This window comes from Schistocerca americana, chromosome 2 (genome assembly GCF_021461395.2).
Source record: "Schistocerca americana isolate TAMUIC-IGC-003095 chromosome 2, iqSchAmer2.1, whole genome shotgun sequence".
NCBI lineage: Eukaryota > Metazoa > Arthropoda > Insecta > Orthoptera > Acrididae > Schistocerca > Schistocerca americana.
This window is the reverse complement of record NC_060120.1, coordinates 1,097,700,860-1,097,718,525: the sequence shown is the minus strand read 5'-3', so window position 1 is coordinate 1,097,718,525 and position 17,666 is coordinate 1,097,700,860. Positions and strand designations below refer to the sequence as shown.

General features: G+C 39.1%; 1 protein-coding gene across 1 annotated transcript in view; it reads left to right on the top strand.

Annotated features, from left to right (window-relative positions):
* The window catches only part of LOC124594696 (dynein axonemal heavy chain 3), a 1,186,267-nt gene that overhangs the window by 445,826 nt on the left and 722,775 nt on the right, over window positions 1-17,666 (top strand). The window contains exons 25-26 of the mRNA XM_047133063.1: window positions 4,775-4,976; window positions 5,058-5,288. Of these exons, the coding sequence (XP_046989019.1) occupies window positions 4,775-4,976; window positions 5,058-5,288 (433 nt within the window). The remainder of the gene's footprint in view (window positions 1-4,774; window positions 4,977-5,057; window positions 5,289-17,666) is intronic.

Sequence of the window (17,666 nt, the reverse complement as noted above, 5' to 3'; positions counted from 1 at the left end):
GTTTCTGTTCAAATTGTAAACAGCCTTTCGCTCCCTGTATTTTACCCCTGTCACCTTCAGAATTGAAAGAGAGTATTCCAGTCAACATTGTCAAAAGCTTTCTCTAAGTCTACAAATGCTAGAAACGTAGGTTTGCCTTTCCTTAGTCTATTTTCTTAGATAAGTCATAGGGTCGGTATTGCCTCACGTGTTCCAACATTTCTGCATAATCCAAACTGATCTTCGCCGAAGTCGACTTCTACCAGTTTTTCCATTCGTCTGTAAATAATTCGTGTTAGTATTTTGCAGCTGTGAATTATTAAACTGATAGTTTGGTAATTTTCACATCTGTCAACACCTGCTTTCTTTGGGATTGGAATTATTATATTCTTCTTGAAGTCTGAGGGTATTTCGCCTGTCTCATACATCTTGCTCACCAGATGGTAGAGTTTTGTCAGGACTGGCTCTCCCAAGGCCGTCAGTATTTCCAATGGAATGTTGTGTACTCCCGGGGCCTTGTTTCGACTCAGGTCTTTCAGTGCTCTGTCAAACTCTTCACACAGTATCGGATCTCCCATTTCATCTTCATCTACATCCTCTTCCATTTCCATAATATTGTCCTCAAGTACATCAGCCTTCTATAGACCCTCTATATACTTCTTCCACCTTTCTGCTTTCCCTTCTTTGCTTAGAACTGGATTTCCATCTGAGCTCTTGATGTTCATACAAGTGGTTCTCTTTTCTCCAAAGGTCTCTTTAATTTTCCTGTAGGCAGTATCTATATTACCCCTAGTGAGATAAGCCTCTAAATCCTTACATTTGTCCTCTAGCCATCCCTGCTTAGCAATTTTGCACTTCCTGCCGATCTCATTTTTGAGACGTTTGTATTCCCTTTTGCCGGCTTCATTTACTGCGTTTTTATATTTTCCTCTTTCATCAATTAAATTCAATATTTCTTCTGTCACCCAAGGATTTCTACTAGTCCTCATCTTTTTACCTACTTGATCCTCTGCAGTCTTCACTACTTCATCCCTCAGAGCTACCCATTCTTCTTCTACTGTATTTCTTTGCCCCATTCCTGTCAATTGTTCCCTTATGCTCTCCCTGAAACTCTGTACAACCTGTGGTTTAATCAGTTTGTCCAGATTCCATCTCCTTAAATTCCCACCTCTTTGCAGTTCCTTCAGTTTTAATCTACAGTTCATAACCAATAGATTGTCGTCAGAGTCCACATCTGTCCCTGGAAATGTCTTACAATTTAAAACCTGGTTCCTAAATCTCTGTCTTACCATTATATAGTCTATCTGATACCTTCTAGTATCTCCAGGATTCTTCCATGTATACAACCTTTTTTTATGATTCTTGAACCAAGTGTTAGCTATGATTAAGTTATGCTCTGTGCAAAATTCTACCAGGCGGCTTCCTCTTTCATTTCTCTCCCCCAATCCATATTCACCCACTATGTTTCCTTCTCTGCCTTTTCCTACTCTCGAATTCCAGTCACCCATGACTATTAAATTTTCGTCTCCCTTCACTACCTGAATAATTCCTTTCATCTCATCATACATTTCATCAATTTCTTCATCATCTGCAGAGCTAGTTGGCATATAAACTTGTACTACTGTAGTAGGTGTGGGCTTTGTGCCTATCTTGGCCACAATAATGCGTTCACTATGCTGTTTGTAGTCGCTTATCCACACTCCTATTTTTCAACTCGCTTTTGAATGTACAAGTACACATTCTATTAGTATTAAAACTTAATTGTCTGTGAAATCTCAATGTTAATTTCATGTTTAATGTAGTTTTTAAATGACATTGTCCTTCTGTTGTGTTTCCAGTTGACATTTTCACTATTCTGTAATCTCAGTGATTATTTGTGTAAATTTAAAGTAGCGCTACATTGCCTACATGTTTCTTAGTTCCCCATGTAAATTGTTTGTGTTCTCTGTATGTGAAGTTACTATATTCATCAACGAACAATTTTGTGTACATTTTTTTAAATGGCAGTCCATTGCCTATTTTTTTTCTCCAAACTACATATTTGTTAAGAAAAATGACTTGTCCTATATCATGTGTACTTTGTACAATATGTGATCCACAGGATAAATAAATAAATAAATAAATAAATAAAAAAAATAAAACCTACTCCTGCATTAACCCTATTTGATTTTGTATTTATAACCCTGTATTCACCTGACCAAAAGTATTGTTCCTCCTGCCACCGAACTTCACTAATTCACACTCTATCTAACATTAACCTATCCATTTCCCTTTTTAAGTTTTCTAACCTACCTGCTTGATTAAGGGATCTGACATTTCACGCTCCGATCCGTAGAACGCCAGTTTTCTTTCTCCTGATAACAAGGTCCTCGTGAGTAGTCCCCGCCCGGAGATCCGAATGGGGGACTATTTTACTCCGGAATATTTTACCCAAGAGGACGCCATCATCATTTAACCATACAGTAAAGCTGCATGCCCTCGGGAAAAATTATGACTGTAGTTTCCCCTTGCTTTCAGCCGTTCGCAGTACCAAAACAGCAAGGCCGTTTTGGTTAGTGTTACAAGGCCAGATCAGTCAATCATCCAGACTGTTGCCCCTGCAACTACTGAAGAGGCTGCTGCCTCTCTTCAGTAACCACACATTTCTCTCATCTCTCAACAGATACCCCTCCGTTGAGATTGCACCTGTATCACTGAGGCACGCAAGCCTCCCCACCAACGGCAAGGTCCATGGTTCATGGGGGTACTGTATTGAAAACATATCCTGTTCCTGGAAGCTGAAGCTATGAAGGGTAGATCAAATATAAGACCACACACTCAAACACATTTAGAAGAGAACTCGCCCAATCGTTAATCATAATCACAATATTGGTTGAATTTCACAGTAGCATAATGTACAGTGACATAAACATGAAACTAACAGTGCACACAACAGTTTGTAGTACCATTGCCAGGGTGGATAACATTAACTGACATGTTGGTGTCATCTGATAACTTGCCAGCCGTGGGCTCTATTGTGATCTGACATGGATATGTTATTTAGTTACTGTCTGGTCACAGACCGGCTGTTTTGGGTGGGTCTATTTTAGGGTAGGCGTAAGAATGTAATGTAATTTCTGAAACTACTTAATGCATTGAAAATTGGCTGTTAGGTTTTACTGTTCTGCATAGTTTGTAAGACTTTATTATTATTCCAGTTTTACAAGCCACTGTTTATACATGTATTTGGTTTATGAAAAATGTTTTAGGTTAGTAACTCATGAAAGTATACTGTTATAGACGTTCATTATTCATCTGTCATCTGAAACCCTTTGTTTACAAGTATGGCATTCACCTCCAAATAAATCTTTTATGACCCAAATAGCGGAGATGCTGAGTTAGAGATAGGCACAACAAAAAGATTAATCGGGTGTTCTGAATGCTCACAATTTCCTTAAATAATTTAGTTGCCATTTGCAGTAATGGATGGACCAGCTACTCAGTTCGTGTCTACAGTGCTAACCGTTCTTCTTCACTGTGCCATTATGTGTGGGGTTGTAAGAGAGGCTGTTCTCCAACATGTGTTTCAACATCATAAACAACATTTCACATTAAAATATTATAGAACACTAGATTATGATTACAATTGCCAGAACAATTCATGTTCTCTATGTGACTGATCATAACCCTACATCCAGATAAGCACTATTTGATGTCTGCACAGAGAAGAAGCCAGTCATGCACTGCTGTTCTCAGTACTGTTCCATGCACTAAGCAGTCCCACATCACAGCAGGTGCTGAAGTTTTAACACCCATACTGATCCCCAGACATATGGCATCCACAGACTATTCTCTCTCTCTGCATAGAATTTCCCACACTGTGGGCTGTGGAGTTTTTGACTAACTTAAACATTAAGAAATCTTCTGACGTATTTTGTCAGCTAAGTTAAACCTTGAGTTTGACATGCTATTTCCTACAATACAGACTGTGGGACTAAGCATTGTAACTTCTATTAGTTATATAAATTTTAATTATGCAGGCATGTATTAAAATTGATTGCATCATTGTAATCACAGATATAAATATGAACAACTAAACTATAAGTTTAAGTGAGAATTCACACAAATAACAATTTGACATATTCCTTTAGATATTAAATGTGCAACTGCTTTACATGTAGAATGAAAAAGTGAAGTAAATTTAGTTGTTCTTGGGAACAGGAAACATATCAGATGGATTACATTCCAACTAGCTTCATCTCAAAGTCTAGATGAAGTTTAATCTGTGTGATTGCTAGGGATAAGTGTTATAGATTTAGGTTTTCTGTTACTTTCCTAAGTTGCTTGAGGCAAATGCTGGAATGACTCATTTGAAAAGGGCATGGCCAATTTTCTTCCCAACCCTCTGTAATCTGATTGTGTGCTCTACCTCTAATGACCTTGTTGTCGACAAGTCGTTAAACTCTAATCTTGCTTCCCTCCTTCCTTATTTGTCTGCTGGGTCTTGTAAGTCTGTGGAAAGATATTGTATTTGAATGACAAATGAGATTTAAAGAATACTGTTCTACAGCCAGGTGTCATCCATGGGAATGTATCCCATGGAACATTTCAGAATTTTGATATCAATGTTTTGGAATGTCTTTTTCGGAGTATGGACTTAAATAATTTTGTTAATCATTAATACATGATTTTTTATGCTGGATGGGTATCTTTAGAACATAATTTGTAAATTGAAGATTTATACATGCCTTATTTTATGATGATAGATTTCAGAAGTCTTGTTTCGTTATCCTGCTCATTTGATAACATTTTCCAGTTTAGCAGAGAAAATAGTACACACATACAAACTGTGCTCTGAGCAGCTGTCTTCGCAACACCACTACGACTATGGCATGAGAGCTGTTAAAACTGTGCTGACAGCTGCTGGAAACCTCAAACTGAAATATACAACTCAAGATGAAGCAGTCTTGGTATTAAGAGCAATTGTAGATGTCAACCTGCCTAAATTCTTAGCACAGGTCATACTTAACTACTTTTTTTGTTAACAATATGTTATAATTTTTCATGTCAGGGTAATGTAAAGTAAATTGTCTTTTCAGGATGTACCTCTGTTTGAAGGGATAGTATCTGATCTCTTTCCTGGGGTGGAACTTCCTAAACCTGATCGTGATGAACTTATCGAAGTTCTGAAGACAAATCTTGCAAAGCGAAATCTGCAAGCTACAGATTGGTATATGGAAAAAATCATACAGATATACGAGATGATTTTGGTTCGACATGGGCTAATGATTGTTGGTGAACCTATGGGAGGAAAAACCTGTGCATACCAGGTACAAGATAACATTTTTTCTCTTCTTCTTCTTACTTTACTTTTGCTATTTCTTAATGTTATACAGGTTTTGGCAAATGTAAGACACAGTTGATTGTGGGGTGCCTTTCCTGGTGTCACCACTTGTTCTGGGATGTAATTCGTGTACCTTGTCTGTCTGCGTTTAGAGTATATCTCGTGTTCAAGTTTGAGAACGCTTTCAAAATGTTTGTGTAGCATGTATGTGAGACGGGTTATGAGTAACAGCTGGTATTTACTTAGGTGGAAGTGGGAAATGGCCTAAAGCCTTATCCAAGTTAACTAGCTCAGCAGCTTTTTTTGCTAACCCACAAGGGGGTATCGCCTACCCAAATCCTGGAAGTGGTGCATTAACGCGCTTGGCTGTCCAGTTGGTTCACATGATAAAACAACTCTGTTAAATAAATTATTGTCTGCAGATTTCAGCCCAAACTTAAAATTTTACGGAATTCGATGTCACTGGGACTTCTTTGAGTAATTGTTAGCTATTTTGATGCACAGGAAAAGTCTAAAGTGATTTGGAGTTCAGATGAGGAACTGCATGATTTAGAGCTCCTTGAACTCATAAGTTACAGCTTTTTTCATATTACAGTCAATTCACTTTATGATTCTGTTACTTATTTTAAAATATTCTCCACAGGCCAGAGCATGTCAGGCATTCTTCTTTTATTACAAACTGTTAAAAAGGGCTGTGGACCAGTTTCAAATATAGAACTTCCTTAGAACACTCTCTCCCCAATCACTATTGATTTGAAGTGGAAAGTTTTCTACAATAAGATTTGGGTCATGGACGGGGAGTTGCAGGGATAAATTTCAAACCACAGATTTTCCTCATCAATCATAAGGGAATAAGGTGCAGGGGCTTGTAACCTGTTACCATGCAGAGGGAAGCAGTAATCTTGTAAAAGTGTATTCGTGGTATCTATTTAAGACTAGATGGAACTAATAGAATATGGTGTTCAAGCGTTCACGATATGTACCCGTGAACATCAAGAACATGGGTTCGATTCTCAGTGCAGATTATGATTCTATTTTCTGTGTTTACAGAATACATTATCCTTTAAGGAAACATGAAGATGAATAGCAACCTAAAATATTGTGGAAGTTCTTGGCAAATTGTGTACTAGACCAGGACTCAACCCTGGGACCTTTTCATCTTGGGGGCAAGTGCTCTTCCAGCTGAGCTAGCCGAGCACGATTTGCGACCCATCCTCACAGATTTACTTCTGTTAGTATCACATCTCCAACTTCTAAACTCCACAGAAGTTCAGTTTCATATCTTCTAAGACTAGTACTCACGGAAGCAAAAATATAATGGAAACACGGCCTAGTCATAGCCTGGGGGATTGTTTCCAGAATGAATTTTTCAATCTGCAGGTTTGTTGAGAATAATAATTTTTTGCTAAAGATGACTGATGTTTAGGGAAGTAGACAGTTAAGAGAATTTTTCTGTGTTACTAGGAAATATGTCTTATATTCAGTTATGGTTCTAGATTGCAATTCTAGAGGTGTAAAATTTTATGAAGTCTAAAAGATCATTCTTTTGGTTACAACTTTGATGATTATTATTGTATTTAAGTCCTTAGTATATGGAATCCCAATATGATGATACATGAGCCAAGACTCTCATCTGCTCTAATTAAATTTTATGTCCTTTTTTAGGCATCATTCAGCCGTGGTTGACTTTCCAATCTCTTTTTGTTATTACTTGTTCTCAGTACAATGCTCCACAACAGTGTGAATTGTTTGACTTATATACATGCTGCCACATTCACAGCAGGCACCATACAAGCTGGATATTCAGAGCATGCATAAGTTTCCTGTACACTGAATGACTGAACTGACCTCCTGCCTTATCCACAACTGATACCTCTAAGAATGGTAAATGCAACATTTTGATTTACTATTGAACTGGATAAGGATGGCAAGCTGCTTTTCTTGGAAGCTTTAGTTGAGCAGAAGGCAAAAGACCAGCTTGATTGTTCAGTTTACAGAAAACCTACAAACACTAACTGATAAGGACTATAGTTTTCACTACTCTGCACACAAGAAAGCATTCCGGAACATGTTAGTACATAGAGTGAAGATTACTTCTGACAATGCCCACCTACAGTCTGAATTGCAGCACAAGAAGGGAGCCACTATAAATGCTTTTTAGTGCCACTGACGAAGGACGCTTTGTGAATTGACGGAACAGGCTGAGCTAGCTGTGTTCGTTCCATGCTGTGGGGCAGTGAGCTGCAAGTTAGAACATGTGTTGTGACCAGTGTTCTGGCCCTCCCCCAAGACACAAGCTCTGTCAAAGATGACATAGCTTTTCTAGTGCCTGGTGTGTACGGTGTTCCCTGTGAAAGGGATTGCATCATCATATTAGGATTCTGACACAAACAAGGCAGCCAAGATTAGAATAAATGGCAACCGTTTTAACGGAGGCCAGGGAGACACACTTAGTAGTGTTCAAGGCAGGCTTTCGATATTGAAAGGGAGCAAAGACATGTGCCTGACTTTCATAGGGAGGTAGGAGTGCCAATTTCAAATGTGGTACCAGCTCTTCACTTCATCTGATATCATTGGTCATGAAGCAGACCGTACCTGCTGAAGCTGTGCAACTTCCACACACACATCGGTTTTGCCCTCCTCGACTAGATCTATACACTGCCGTCACACTGTTAGTGGATTCAAAGCTTGAATGTTTCAATTGGAATGTAAAAGAAAAAAATTGCTTGTAAAACATGACTAGTTGATTCAGGGACGTCACTGCAAAAGATCCCAAAGACAATTAATGATCTAATTGTCCATTGTAAATGTCTAATTGATGAGTCTGCTAAAAGTTGTTGAAATTATGTTTGGTTTAAACCTTCCAAAGCACCAGTATTATTTTTAAACAATGGAGACTCCAGGCAGGAATATCAGCAATGTTGGAAAAGGTAGATTGCTAATTACCATGAAGATGATACATTAAGTTGCAGACAGGCATTACTAAAAGACATACACATAATCTTTAGACCACATCCTTTGTCTGTAAAAGAGAAACACATATCACGCTTTCACACAAGCAAGTACACCTCACGTACACATGATCGCCAACTCCAGCAGCTTGGGCCAGAAGGCAACTATCGTGAGGGATGGAAGCAGCAATCTGGAGAAGATGGGGAAGTGGAAAGGATAGCAGTGTACAGGTTGGTGCAGAGAAGAACACTGTCTGGCAGAGTATGCAGGGACTAGAATTTCAACAGGTGCAGCATCGTGAGGTTGTGGGACAGGGAGGTGGGGAAAACAAAGGAAGAAAAGAAGAGGAGGGAAGATGGTTGAATGCATTGGCAGAGAGGGTGGGAGATGAGAAAGGGGAGGAGATGATAAGACAGAGGGAGTGGAAACTGTCAGGCAGAGGGTGTGAGGACGCGTTGAAGCCGGGATAATTATGGGGACAGAGAATGGTTTGTAGGGATAACTCTGACGTGCACAGTTCAGAAAAGCCAGTGGTGGAAGATAGGATGTAGATGGCTCTGGTAGTGAAGCAGCCATTGAAATCAAGAATGTTATGTTAAGCTGCATGTTGTGCTATAGGATTGTCTAGTTTGATCTTGGCCACAGTTTGGCAGTTGCTGTTCATCCTGATGGACAGGTGGTTGGTAATCATGCCAATATAAAAAACTGTGTAGTGATTGCAGCAGAGCTTGTAAATGCATAGGGCTACTTTTACAGTGTGTCTGGCCCTGGTGGATAGGATAAACCTGTGACAAGACTGGAATAGGAAGTGGTGGGTGGGTGGATTTGGTGGTCCTTTCACCTGGGTCTTGCACAGAGATATGATCCTTGGGTGGGGGAGCATGCCAAGGATTAGAAAAGGAAATAATAAGCAATTAAACACAATTATTGTGTAACAATACTGATCCTGGAAATGCTAGAAGGAGGAGGATGGAGCTTCATCAACCCACCCAATCTCATAACCTACATAGGACGCAATGGAATCAGTAGAATAGTCCTCATATTATTCAGAGACAAAGGCATTAAACCAAAAAGCATCCTGGACACCAGCAGTAGCACCAGTAAGAAAACATATGCCAGTCACAACAACTTTTGTGTTCAGTTAGCCATTACAGACAACCAAGCCCAAGTGAAACAGGATGTCCAAGAAAAGAGAAGTTAAAAGGAAGACTAGAAGAAGTGGAAGAAAAGAAATGCAATACATGTACACCAAGCAATGGAAACGGTGGAACTATGCTCAACTACTCTACAATCCTGTCAAACAAAAATAAAAGACAGGAAATCACAACCATGATTAAACAAATAGTGTTATGGTGAATGGCTGAAGATGCTGTCAGCAGCACACCAGGCCATAACCACACTGCAATAATATGTAACTAATTCAGATATCCCTTCAGTAAAATCAAAAGGAGTACAATAGCTTTAACTAAGCGTGAACCAAAGAAAACTAAATATAAACGAAAATAAATAATAAGTTATCAACAATGAAGTTGATAATTTACTAAGTCAAATATAACAAAACTACCAGTTTTTGGGAGCACTTCTTTGGCCCTGAATTTAAATTTTGATAGAAACTTTGAAAACTTCCTGTCTGTACTAGTCTCCATGTATACTTCTTCTCATGTTTCACTATTCATTTGCATGGTAAATTCAACCCTTTCTTGCTTAGGAAAGGCCCTTCTGTATGTGAATATTTTAGTGTTGTTTTCTGCAGCAATGTTTAGTTTTAAGAGCAGACTGGAATGAGTTGAAAGGCCCAGGTTACCAACAGCAACATCACAATATTTTTTCTCTGAGTAAGTTAGTATATGCTCAATGATTGATGCTGAATACTTAATTACCCTTGTGGCTGTTTTTCAAGGAGTTCCTTGCAGGGTGGGGGAGTGATATGTACGTAAAAAACAGTATTCCATTTGAGCCCATAGACGTATCACGCCACTGCACTGAACAGATATTTGAATATTGTGCAGGGGCAGTTGAATTTAGTGAAACTAAACTTCTAATTGTTGTTGTTTATAGGTCCCTTAACTCTGGCTTCAGGCCATTTCTGCTCAAGCTAGAGAGGGGTTTAGATTCACTTTTAGGAAGTACCAGAAATTAATTATATGTGGTGACTTCAACATAAATTTTGTATATGATGGTGCAAGAAAAAGGATATTGGTAGGTCTCATTAATTCATATGATCTGATGCAGACTATGTTTTTTCCAACAAGGGTGCAGGGAACAGTAGCACAGCCATAGACAGTATTTTTATTCATTCTTCAGTACTGGATGGGCATTCTGTTAGTAAAAGGGTGAATGGCCTTTCAGACGATGATGCACAAATTTTAACACTAAAAGGCTTTAGTACTCAAACAAATGTCACATTTAATTATAAACTATGTAGGAAAGTTACTCCAACAGAAATAGGGAGTTTTCTAAACCTTGTCAAGGAACAAGAGTGGCAGAATGTTTATAGTGCTGATAACATAGATGACAAATATATTGTTTTCCTTTACACATTTCTCATGCTCTTTGAGAGTTGCTTTCCATTAGAATGTTCTAAATGGGATACTAGCAGTAATAGGCAGCCTGGGTGGCTGACTAGTAGGATAAGAATATATTGGTGATATCAAAATGTTAGAAGTAGTCACAATCTTGCTACGGTAGCCCATTACAAACAGTATTGTAAGGTGCTTAAAAATGTTATTAGGAAGGCAAAGAATGTGTTGTATGCAAATAGAGTAGCTGATTCTCAGGACAAAATTAAAATCATATGGTCAGTTGTGAAGGAAGTGTCTGGTCAACAGCACAAGGTCGACAATATAAAGTCATTTCTCAGTGAAAATATTGCCGTTACTGACAAATCAGATATGTGTTGTTGTTGTGGTCTTCAGTCCTGAGGCTGGTTTGATGCAGCTCTCCATGCTACTCTATCCTGTGCTAGCTTCTTCATCTCCCAGTACCTACTGCAACCTACATCCTTCTGAATCTGCTTAGTGTATTCATCTCTTGGTCTCCCTCTACGATTTTTACCCTCCACGCTGCCCTCCAATACTAAATTTGTGATCCCTTGATGCCTCAGAACATGTCGTACCAACCGATCCCTTCTTCTAGTCAAGTTGTGCCACAAACTCCTCTTCTCCCCAATCCTATTCAGTACCTCCTCATTAGTTATGTGATCTACCCATCTAATCTTCAGTATCCTTCTGTAACACCAAATTTCGAAAACTTCTATTCTCTTCTTGTCCAAACTATTTATCGTCCATGTTTCATTTCCATATATGGCTACACTCCATACAAATACTTTCAGAAACGACTTCCTGACACTTAAACCTATAAAATTCTCTTCTTCAGAAACGCTTTCCTTGCTATTGAAAGTCTACATTTTATATCCTCTCTACTTCGACCATCATCAGTTATTTTGCTCCCCAAATAGCAAAACTCCTTTACTACTTTAAGTGCCTCATTTCCTAATCTAATTCCCTCAGCATCACCCGATTAAATTCGACTACATTCCGTTATCCTCGTTTTGCTTTTGTTGATGTTCATCTTATATCCTCCTTTCATGACACTGTCCATTCCATTCAACTGCTCTTCCAAGTCCTTTGCTGTCTCTGACAGAATTACAATGTCATCGGTGAAGCTCAGTGTTTTCATTTCTTCTACATGGACTTTAATACCTACTCCGAATTTTTCTTTTGTTTCCTTTACTGCTTGCTCAATATACAGATTGAATAACATCAGGGACACGCTACAACCCTGTCTCATTCCATTCCCAACTGCTGTTTCCCTTTCATGTCCCTCGACTCTTATAACTGCCGTCTGGTTTCTGTACAAATTGTAAATAGCCTTTCGCTCCCTGTATTTTACCCCTGCCACCTTTAGAATTAGAAAGAGAGTATTCCTGTCGAAATTGTCAAAAGCTTTCTCTGAGTCTACAAATGCTAGAAATGTAGGTTTGCCTTTCCTTAATCTATTTTCTAAGATAAGTCATTGGATCAGTATTGCCTCACGTGTTCCCATATTTCTACGGAATCCAAACTAATCTTCCCTGAGGTCGGCTTCTACCAGTTTTTCAATTCGTCTGTAAAGAATTCATGTTAGTATTTTGCAGCCGTGACTTATTAAACTGATAGTTCGGTAATTTTCACACCTGTCAACACCTGCTTTCTTTGGGATTGGAATTATTATATTCTTCTTGAAGTCTGAGGGTATTTCGCCTGTCTCATACATTTTGCTCACCAGATGGTAGAGTTTTGTCAGGACTGGTTCTCCCTAGGCTGTCAGTATTTCTAATGGAATGTTGTGTACTCCCGGGGCCTTGTTTTGACTTAGGTCTTTCAGTGCTCTATCAAACTCTTCACGCAGCATCATATGTCCCATTTCATCTTCATCTACATCCTTTTCCATTTCTATAACATTGCCTTCAAGTACATCGTCCTTGTATAGACCCTCTATATACTCCTTCCACCTTTCTGCTTTCCCTTCTTTGCTTAGAACTGGGTTTCCATCTGAGATCTTGATATTCATACAAGTTTTCTCCAAAGGTCTCTTTAATTTTCCTGTAGGCAATATCTATATTACCCTTACTGAGATAAGCCTCTACATCCTTACATTTGTCCTCTAGCATGCCTGCTTAGCCATTTTGCACTTCCTGTCGATCTCATTTTTGAGAAGTTTGTATTCCTTTTTGCCGGCTTCATTTACTGCATTTTTATATTTTCTCCTTTTGTCAATTAAATTCAATATTTCTTCTGTCACCCAAGGATTTCTACCAGCCCTAGTCTTTTTACCTACTTGATCCTCTGCTGCGTTCGCTACTTCTTCCCTCAAAGCTACCCATTCTTCTTCTACTATATTTCTTTCCCCGATTCCTGTCAATTGTTCCCTTATGCTCTCCCTGAAACTCTGTACAACCTCTGGTTTAGTCAGTTTATCCAGGTCCCATCTCCTTAAATTCCCACCTTTTTTCAGTTTCTTCAGTTTTACTCTATAGTTCATAACCAATAGATTGTGGTCAGAGTCCACATCTGCCCCTGGAAATGTGTTACAATTTAAAACCTGGTTCCTAAATCTGTCTTACCATTATATAATCTCTCAGAAACCTGTCAGTATCTCCAGGCTTCTTCCATGTATACAACCTTCTTTTATGATTCTTGAAACAAGTGTTAGCTATGATTAGGTTGTGCTGTGTGCAAAATTCTACCAGGCGGCTTCCTCTTTCGTTTCTTACCCCCCAATCCGTATTCACCTTCTACGTTTCCTTCTCTTCCTTTTCCTACTGTCGAATTCCAGTCACCCATGACTATTAAATTTTCGTCTCCCTTCGCTATCTGAATAATTTCTTTTATCTCATCATACATTTCTCCAATTTCTTCGTCATCTGCAGATCTAGTTGGCATATAGACTTGTTCTTCTGTCATAGGTGTGGGCTTCGTATCTATCTTCGCCACAACATTGCGTTCACTGTGCTGTTTGTAGTAGCTTACCCGCATTCCTATTTTTTTCTTCATTATTAAACCGACTCCTGGATTACCCCTATTTGATTTTGTATTTATAACCCTGTATTCACCTGACCAAATGTATTAGTCCTCCTGCCACCTAACTTCACCATTTTCCACTATATCTAACTTTAACCTATCCATTTCCCTTTTTAAATTTTCTAACCTATCTGCCCGAATAAGGGATCTGTCATTCCGCGCTCCGATCCGTAGAACGCCAGTTTTCTTTCTCCTGATAACGACGTCCTCCTGAGTAGTCCCCAGCCGGAGATCCAAATGGGGGCCTATTTTACCTCCGGAATATTTTACCCAAGAGGACGCCATCATCATTTATCCATACAGTAAAGCTGCATGCCCTCGGGAAATAATTACGGCCGTAGTTTCCCCTTGCTTTCAGTCATTCGAAGTACCAGCACAGCAAGGCCGTTTTGGTTAGTGTTACAAGGCCAGATCAGTCAATCATCCAGACTGTTGCCCTTGCAACTACTGAAAAAGCTGCTGCCCCTGTTCAGGAACCACACGTTTGTCTGGCCTCTCAACAGATACCCCTCCGTTGTGGTTGCACCTACGGTACCTATCTGTATTGCTGAAGCATGCAAGCCTCCCCACCAACAGCAAGGTCTATGGTTCATGGGGGGAAATCAGATATATGTACAGTATTTAACAATCATTTTCTGAGCATTGCTGCTAAATCAAATAAAAATATAGTTTCTACAGGGAATCATATGACTTTCTTGGCAAAGGCCTTTCGGAGATTGATGTCTGAAATACTCCTTAGTGGTACAGACAAGAGGGAGATTGAGTCAATAATTAAATCACTGAAGACTAAGGACTCTCATGGTTATGATGGAGTGCCTATCAGAATATTAAAGTACTGTGCTGCACATGTTAGCCCTGTATTTAACCATATTAGCAATTTTTCCTTTAGGAATGGTCAGTTTCCTGAACGATTAAAGTACTCAATAGTAAAGCCACTCTATATAAAGCGGGAGGGGGAAAGGGATAATGAAGATAATTTTAGACCTATTTCTATGCCATCAGTGTTTGTTAAAGTTATTAAAAAGGCTGTGAATGTGAAGATAATTGATCATTTTATATCACGCAATTTGCTATCAAATGTACAGTTCAGCTTTTGAAGTCATTTAACAACTGAAAGTGCTGTATTCTTTTTTCTCTGTTAGGTACTGGATGGGTTAAACAAAAGGTTTTGAGTGCCAGCATATATTCTGATTTAACTAAGGCATTTGATTGTGTAGATCACATATTATTGCTCCAGAAGATGAACCATTACAGAATACGGGGAGTAGCTCACAGTTGGTGTCATGTGTGGCGAGAGGGGGGGGGGGGGGGGGGGGGGGGGGCAGGGATCAGTGTTGGAGCCACTCTTGTTTCTGATTTATGTATGTGAATGATCTGCCTTCTAGTATTATGGGTAACTCTAAAATATTTTTGTTTGCTGTTTCACCAACATGAAAGGCACGATAGGCACTATAGAGACCTTGAATTGACTTAATGTTTGTAGCGTGAACTAAGGCGATAGTAAATGAACCATTGCCTTGGGTTCTGGTACCTGTTATATCCCCAGATTAACACACATTTGTGAACAAAAAATTTTTATTAGGTAGAGCAAGGCCACCGCTTAATTTTACAAAAAGATAAACTTCCTTCAAAAACAAAAATCTTCTTCTCCTGCCAAAATTTTATAACAAGCCAAAGAATTATGCCACGTTATTGAATTGAAATATTAGCAACTGAACTGAATTTACGTTCCTTTGTCTGGTTTTCTCTCGACGCTTTCCGGTGGCTGCCAAGGAAGTAGACAGACGCAGAGTCCGGGCTCGAAGTCCAGCGTAGCGAAGACATGGCACCTGGACGTTCCGGCTGCATTGAAGTCTCTTCTGGGCAGCAGTCTGTGCCGTATCGAAAGACGCCTGCTTTCCTTTCTTCCAGCTATTTAACCCGGCGGCTCCAGTCTTCCTCCGCTGATTCCGGAATGATGATTGGCAGCCTTTGGTGATCCCTGAGTGGTGGATGGTGGTATCCTAGTGTGACCATCAGCACCAGAAAAAGGCTTGGTGTGCATGAGTAGTTCGCGGCTGGTTGAATGTTTGGTGGGAAAGCCTCTAGTGCTGGCTGGTGGAACACGCCGGTACTAAGTTGCAGACGCCGCTTAACTCTTCCGCGGTAGCCAACCATTGCGTTTGTGTGGCTGTGCGCACCTCGTCTGTATCATTATTCTCCACACTAAAATTTAGAACAGCACCAATGAAAACAGATGACCCAGATGAACATTTTGTACACCACATGGCTTGGAAATGGAAAATGTCGTGTGGCTAGGGCCTCCCATCGGGTAGACCGTTCGCCTGGTGCAGGTCTTTCGATTTGACGCCACTTCGGCGACCTGTGCGTCAATGGGGATGAAATGATGATGATTAGGACAACACAACACCCAGTCCCTGAGCGGAGAAAATCTCCGACCCAGCCGGGAATCGAACCCGGGCCCTTAGGATTGACAGTCTGTCACGCTGACCACTCAGCTACCGGGGCGGACACCACATGGCTTGGCAGAAATATTATTGTTATCCACCGATTTGTAAGTGGTAGATGCAGGACGTATTCTTCTCATTCTGTAGCGAAGCATATTCTTGGCAAGGTCTCAAGAGTGCAGATAATAGAGATGTTATTGCCTTTTGTACCTTTCATGTTGGTGAAATTTTTAACAAGGACTGTCAGCAAATCATATTTTACATTCAGTATGTCTACTGTTTGGAGAACAGCACCAACAAGAACAGATTAACCAGATAGAATATTTTGTACAACACATGGCTTGCCAGACGTGTCACATTTGTTGCATGTTTTTCTGGTATTGCTGATGGTTCTATCACGTCTCTATGGGTGTTTTTGTCGTTCCTGTTTGGTTTGGTGATAGAGTTGCGCACTGTGGGTTTGGTTTTGAAGTTAGGTTGGTGTTTTTTTTATTTCCTTCGCTGTCAGGTTCACTGCATATTCTTTACCCAAGCCATTCAGATGTAGTCCATGTTGTGCGTGGAATCTATACCCTATATTACTCACATCAGTGCTTTTCACATTTGAAGGTTGTATCGTTTTATATAAGTCCTTAGTGCATTGACATTAAGAATTGATGCAGAAATTAATCATTTGTAGACATTATAAGAATTATAGATAAAATAAACTTGAATGTTGAGATTTAGTTTTTACATTACAAGAAATAATAACAGTTCAAAATCCAGTTTCTGTATAATACTATATTGTAAAGGTTGTTATCACTACTATAATGGTATATTTTTTTCTGCAAGAGATTGTATAACAAATCATTTTCGTGAAAATCCAAGGAAAGACATTAATTCAAATATCAATAGTGGTGATAAGAATATTAAGAATTTATTTTCTGTTTTTATATTTTTTGCTGAATAATTTTATTCAAGACAAGTGAATAAAACTATAATTAATTTTTGTATAGAGTAAATAATGATGTATAGTTTACATAGATTTCAATGAATGAATATACTAAAAATTGTCATAAAAATTTTTGGTTTAAGCCTCTCAAAGCTCCAGTAATCATCCCTAATTAATTCATCATTTGGAAACCAAAAGTGAAATGGAGTAGCATCAGTTTTGTAAGAAGAAATTTTTGTCATGTTATTAACTTAAAAGTTATTAATTCATCTGTTGCTTCTGAAGACCAAGAGCGAAATGGACCAGCACCAATATCTAATAACAACTTAGATCTGTTTATTATGGATGGGATAAGTTCTCTTTCCCTTCTAAAGGGTATTTTATGTGAATCAATAAATTTGAAGATAATGATATGTTCATGCTTTTGCTTGAACAATAATCTGTGTAATTGATGATCTATTCATTATTATGTT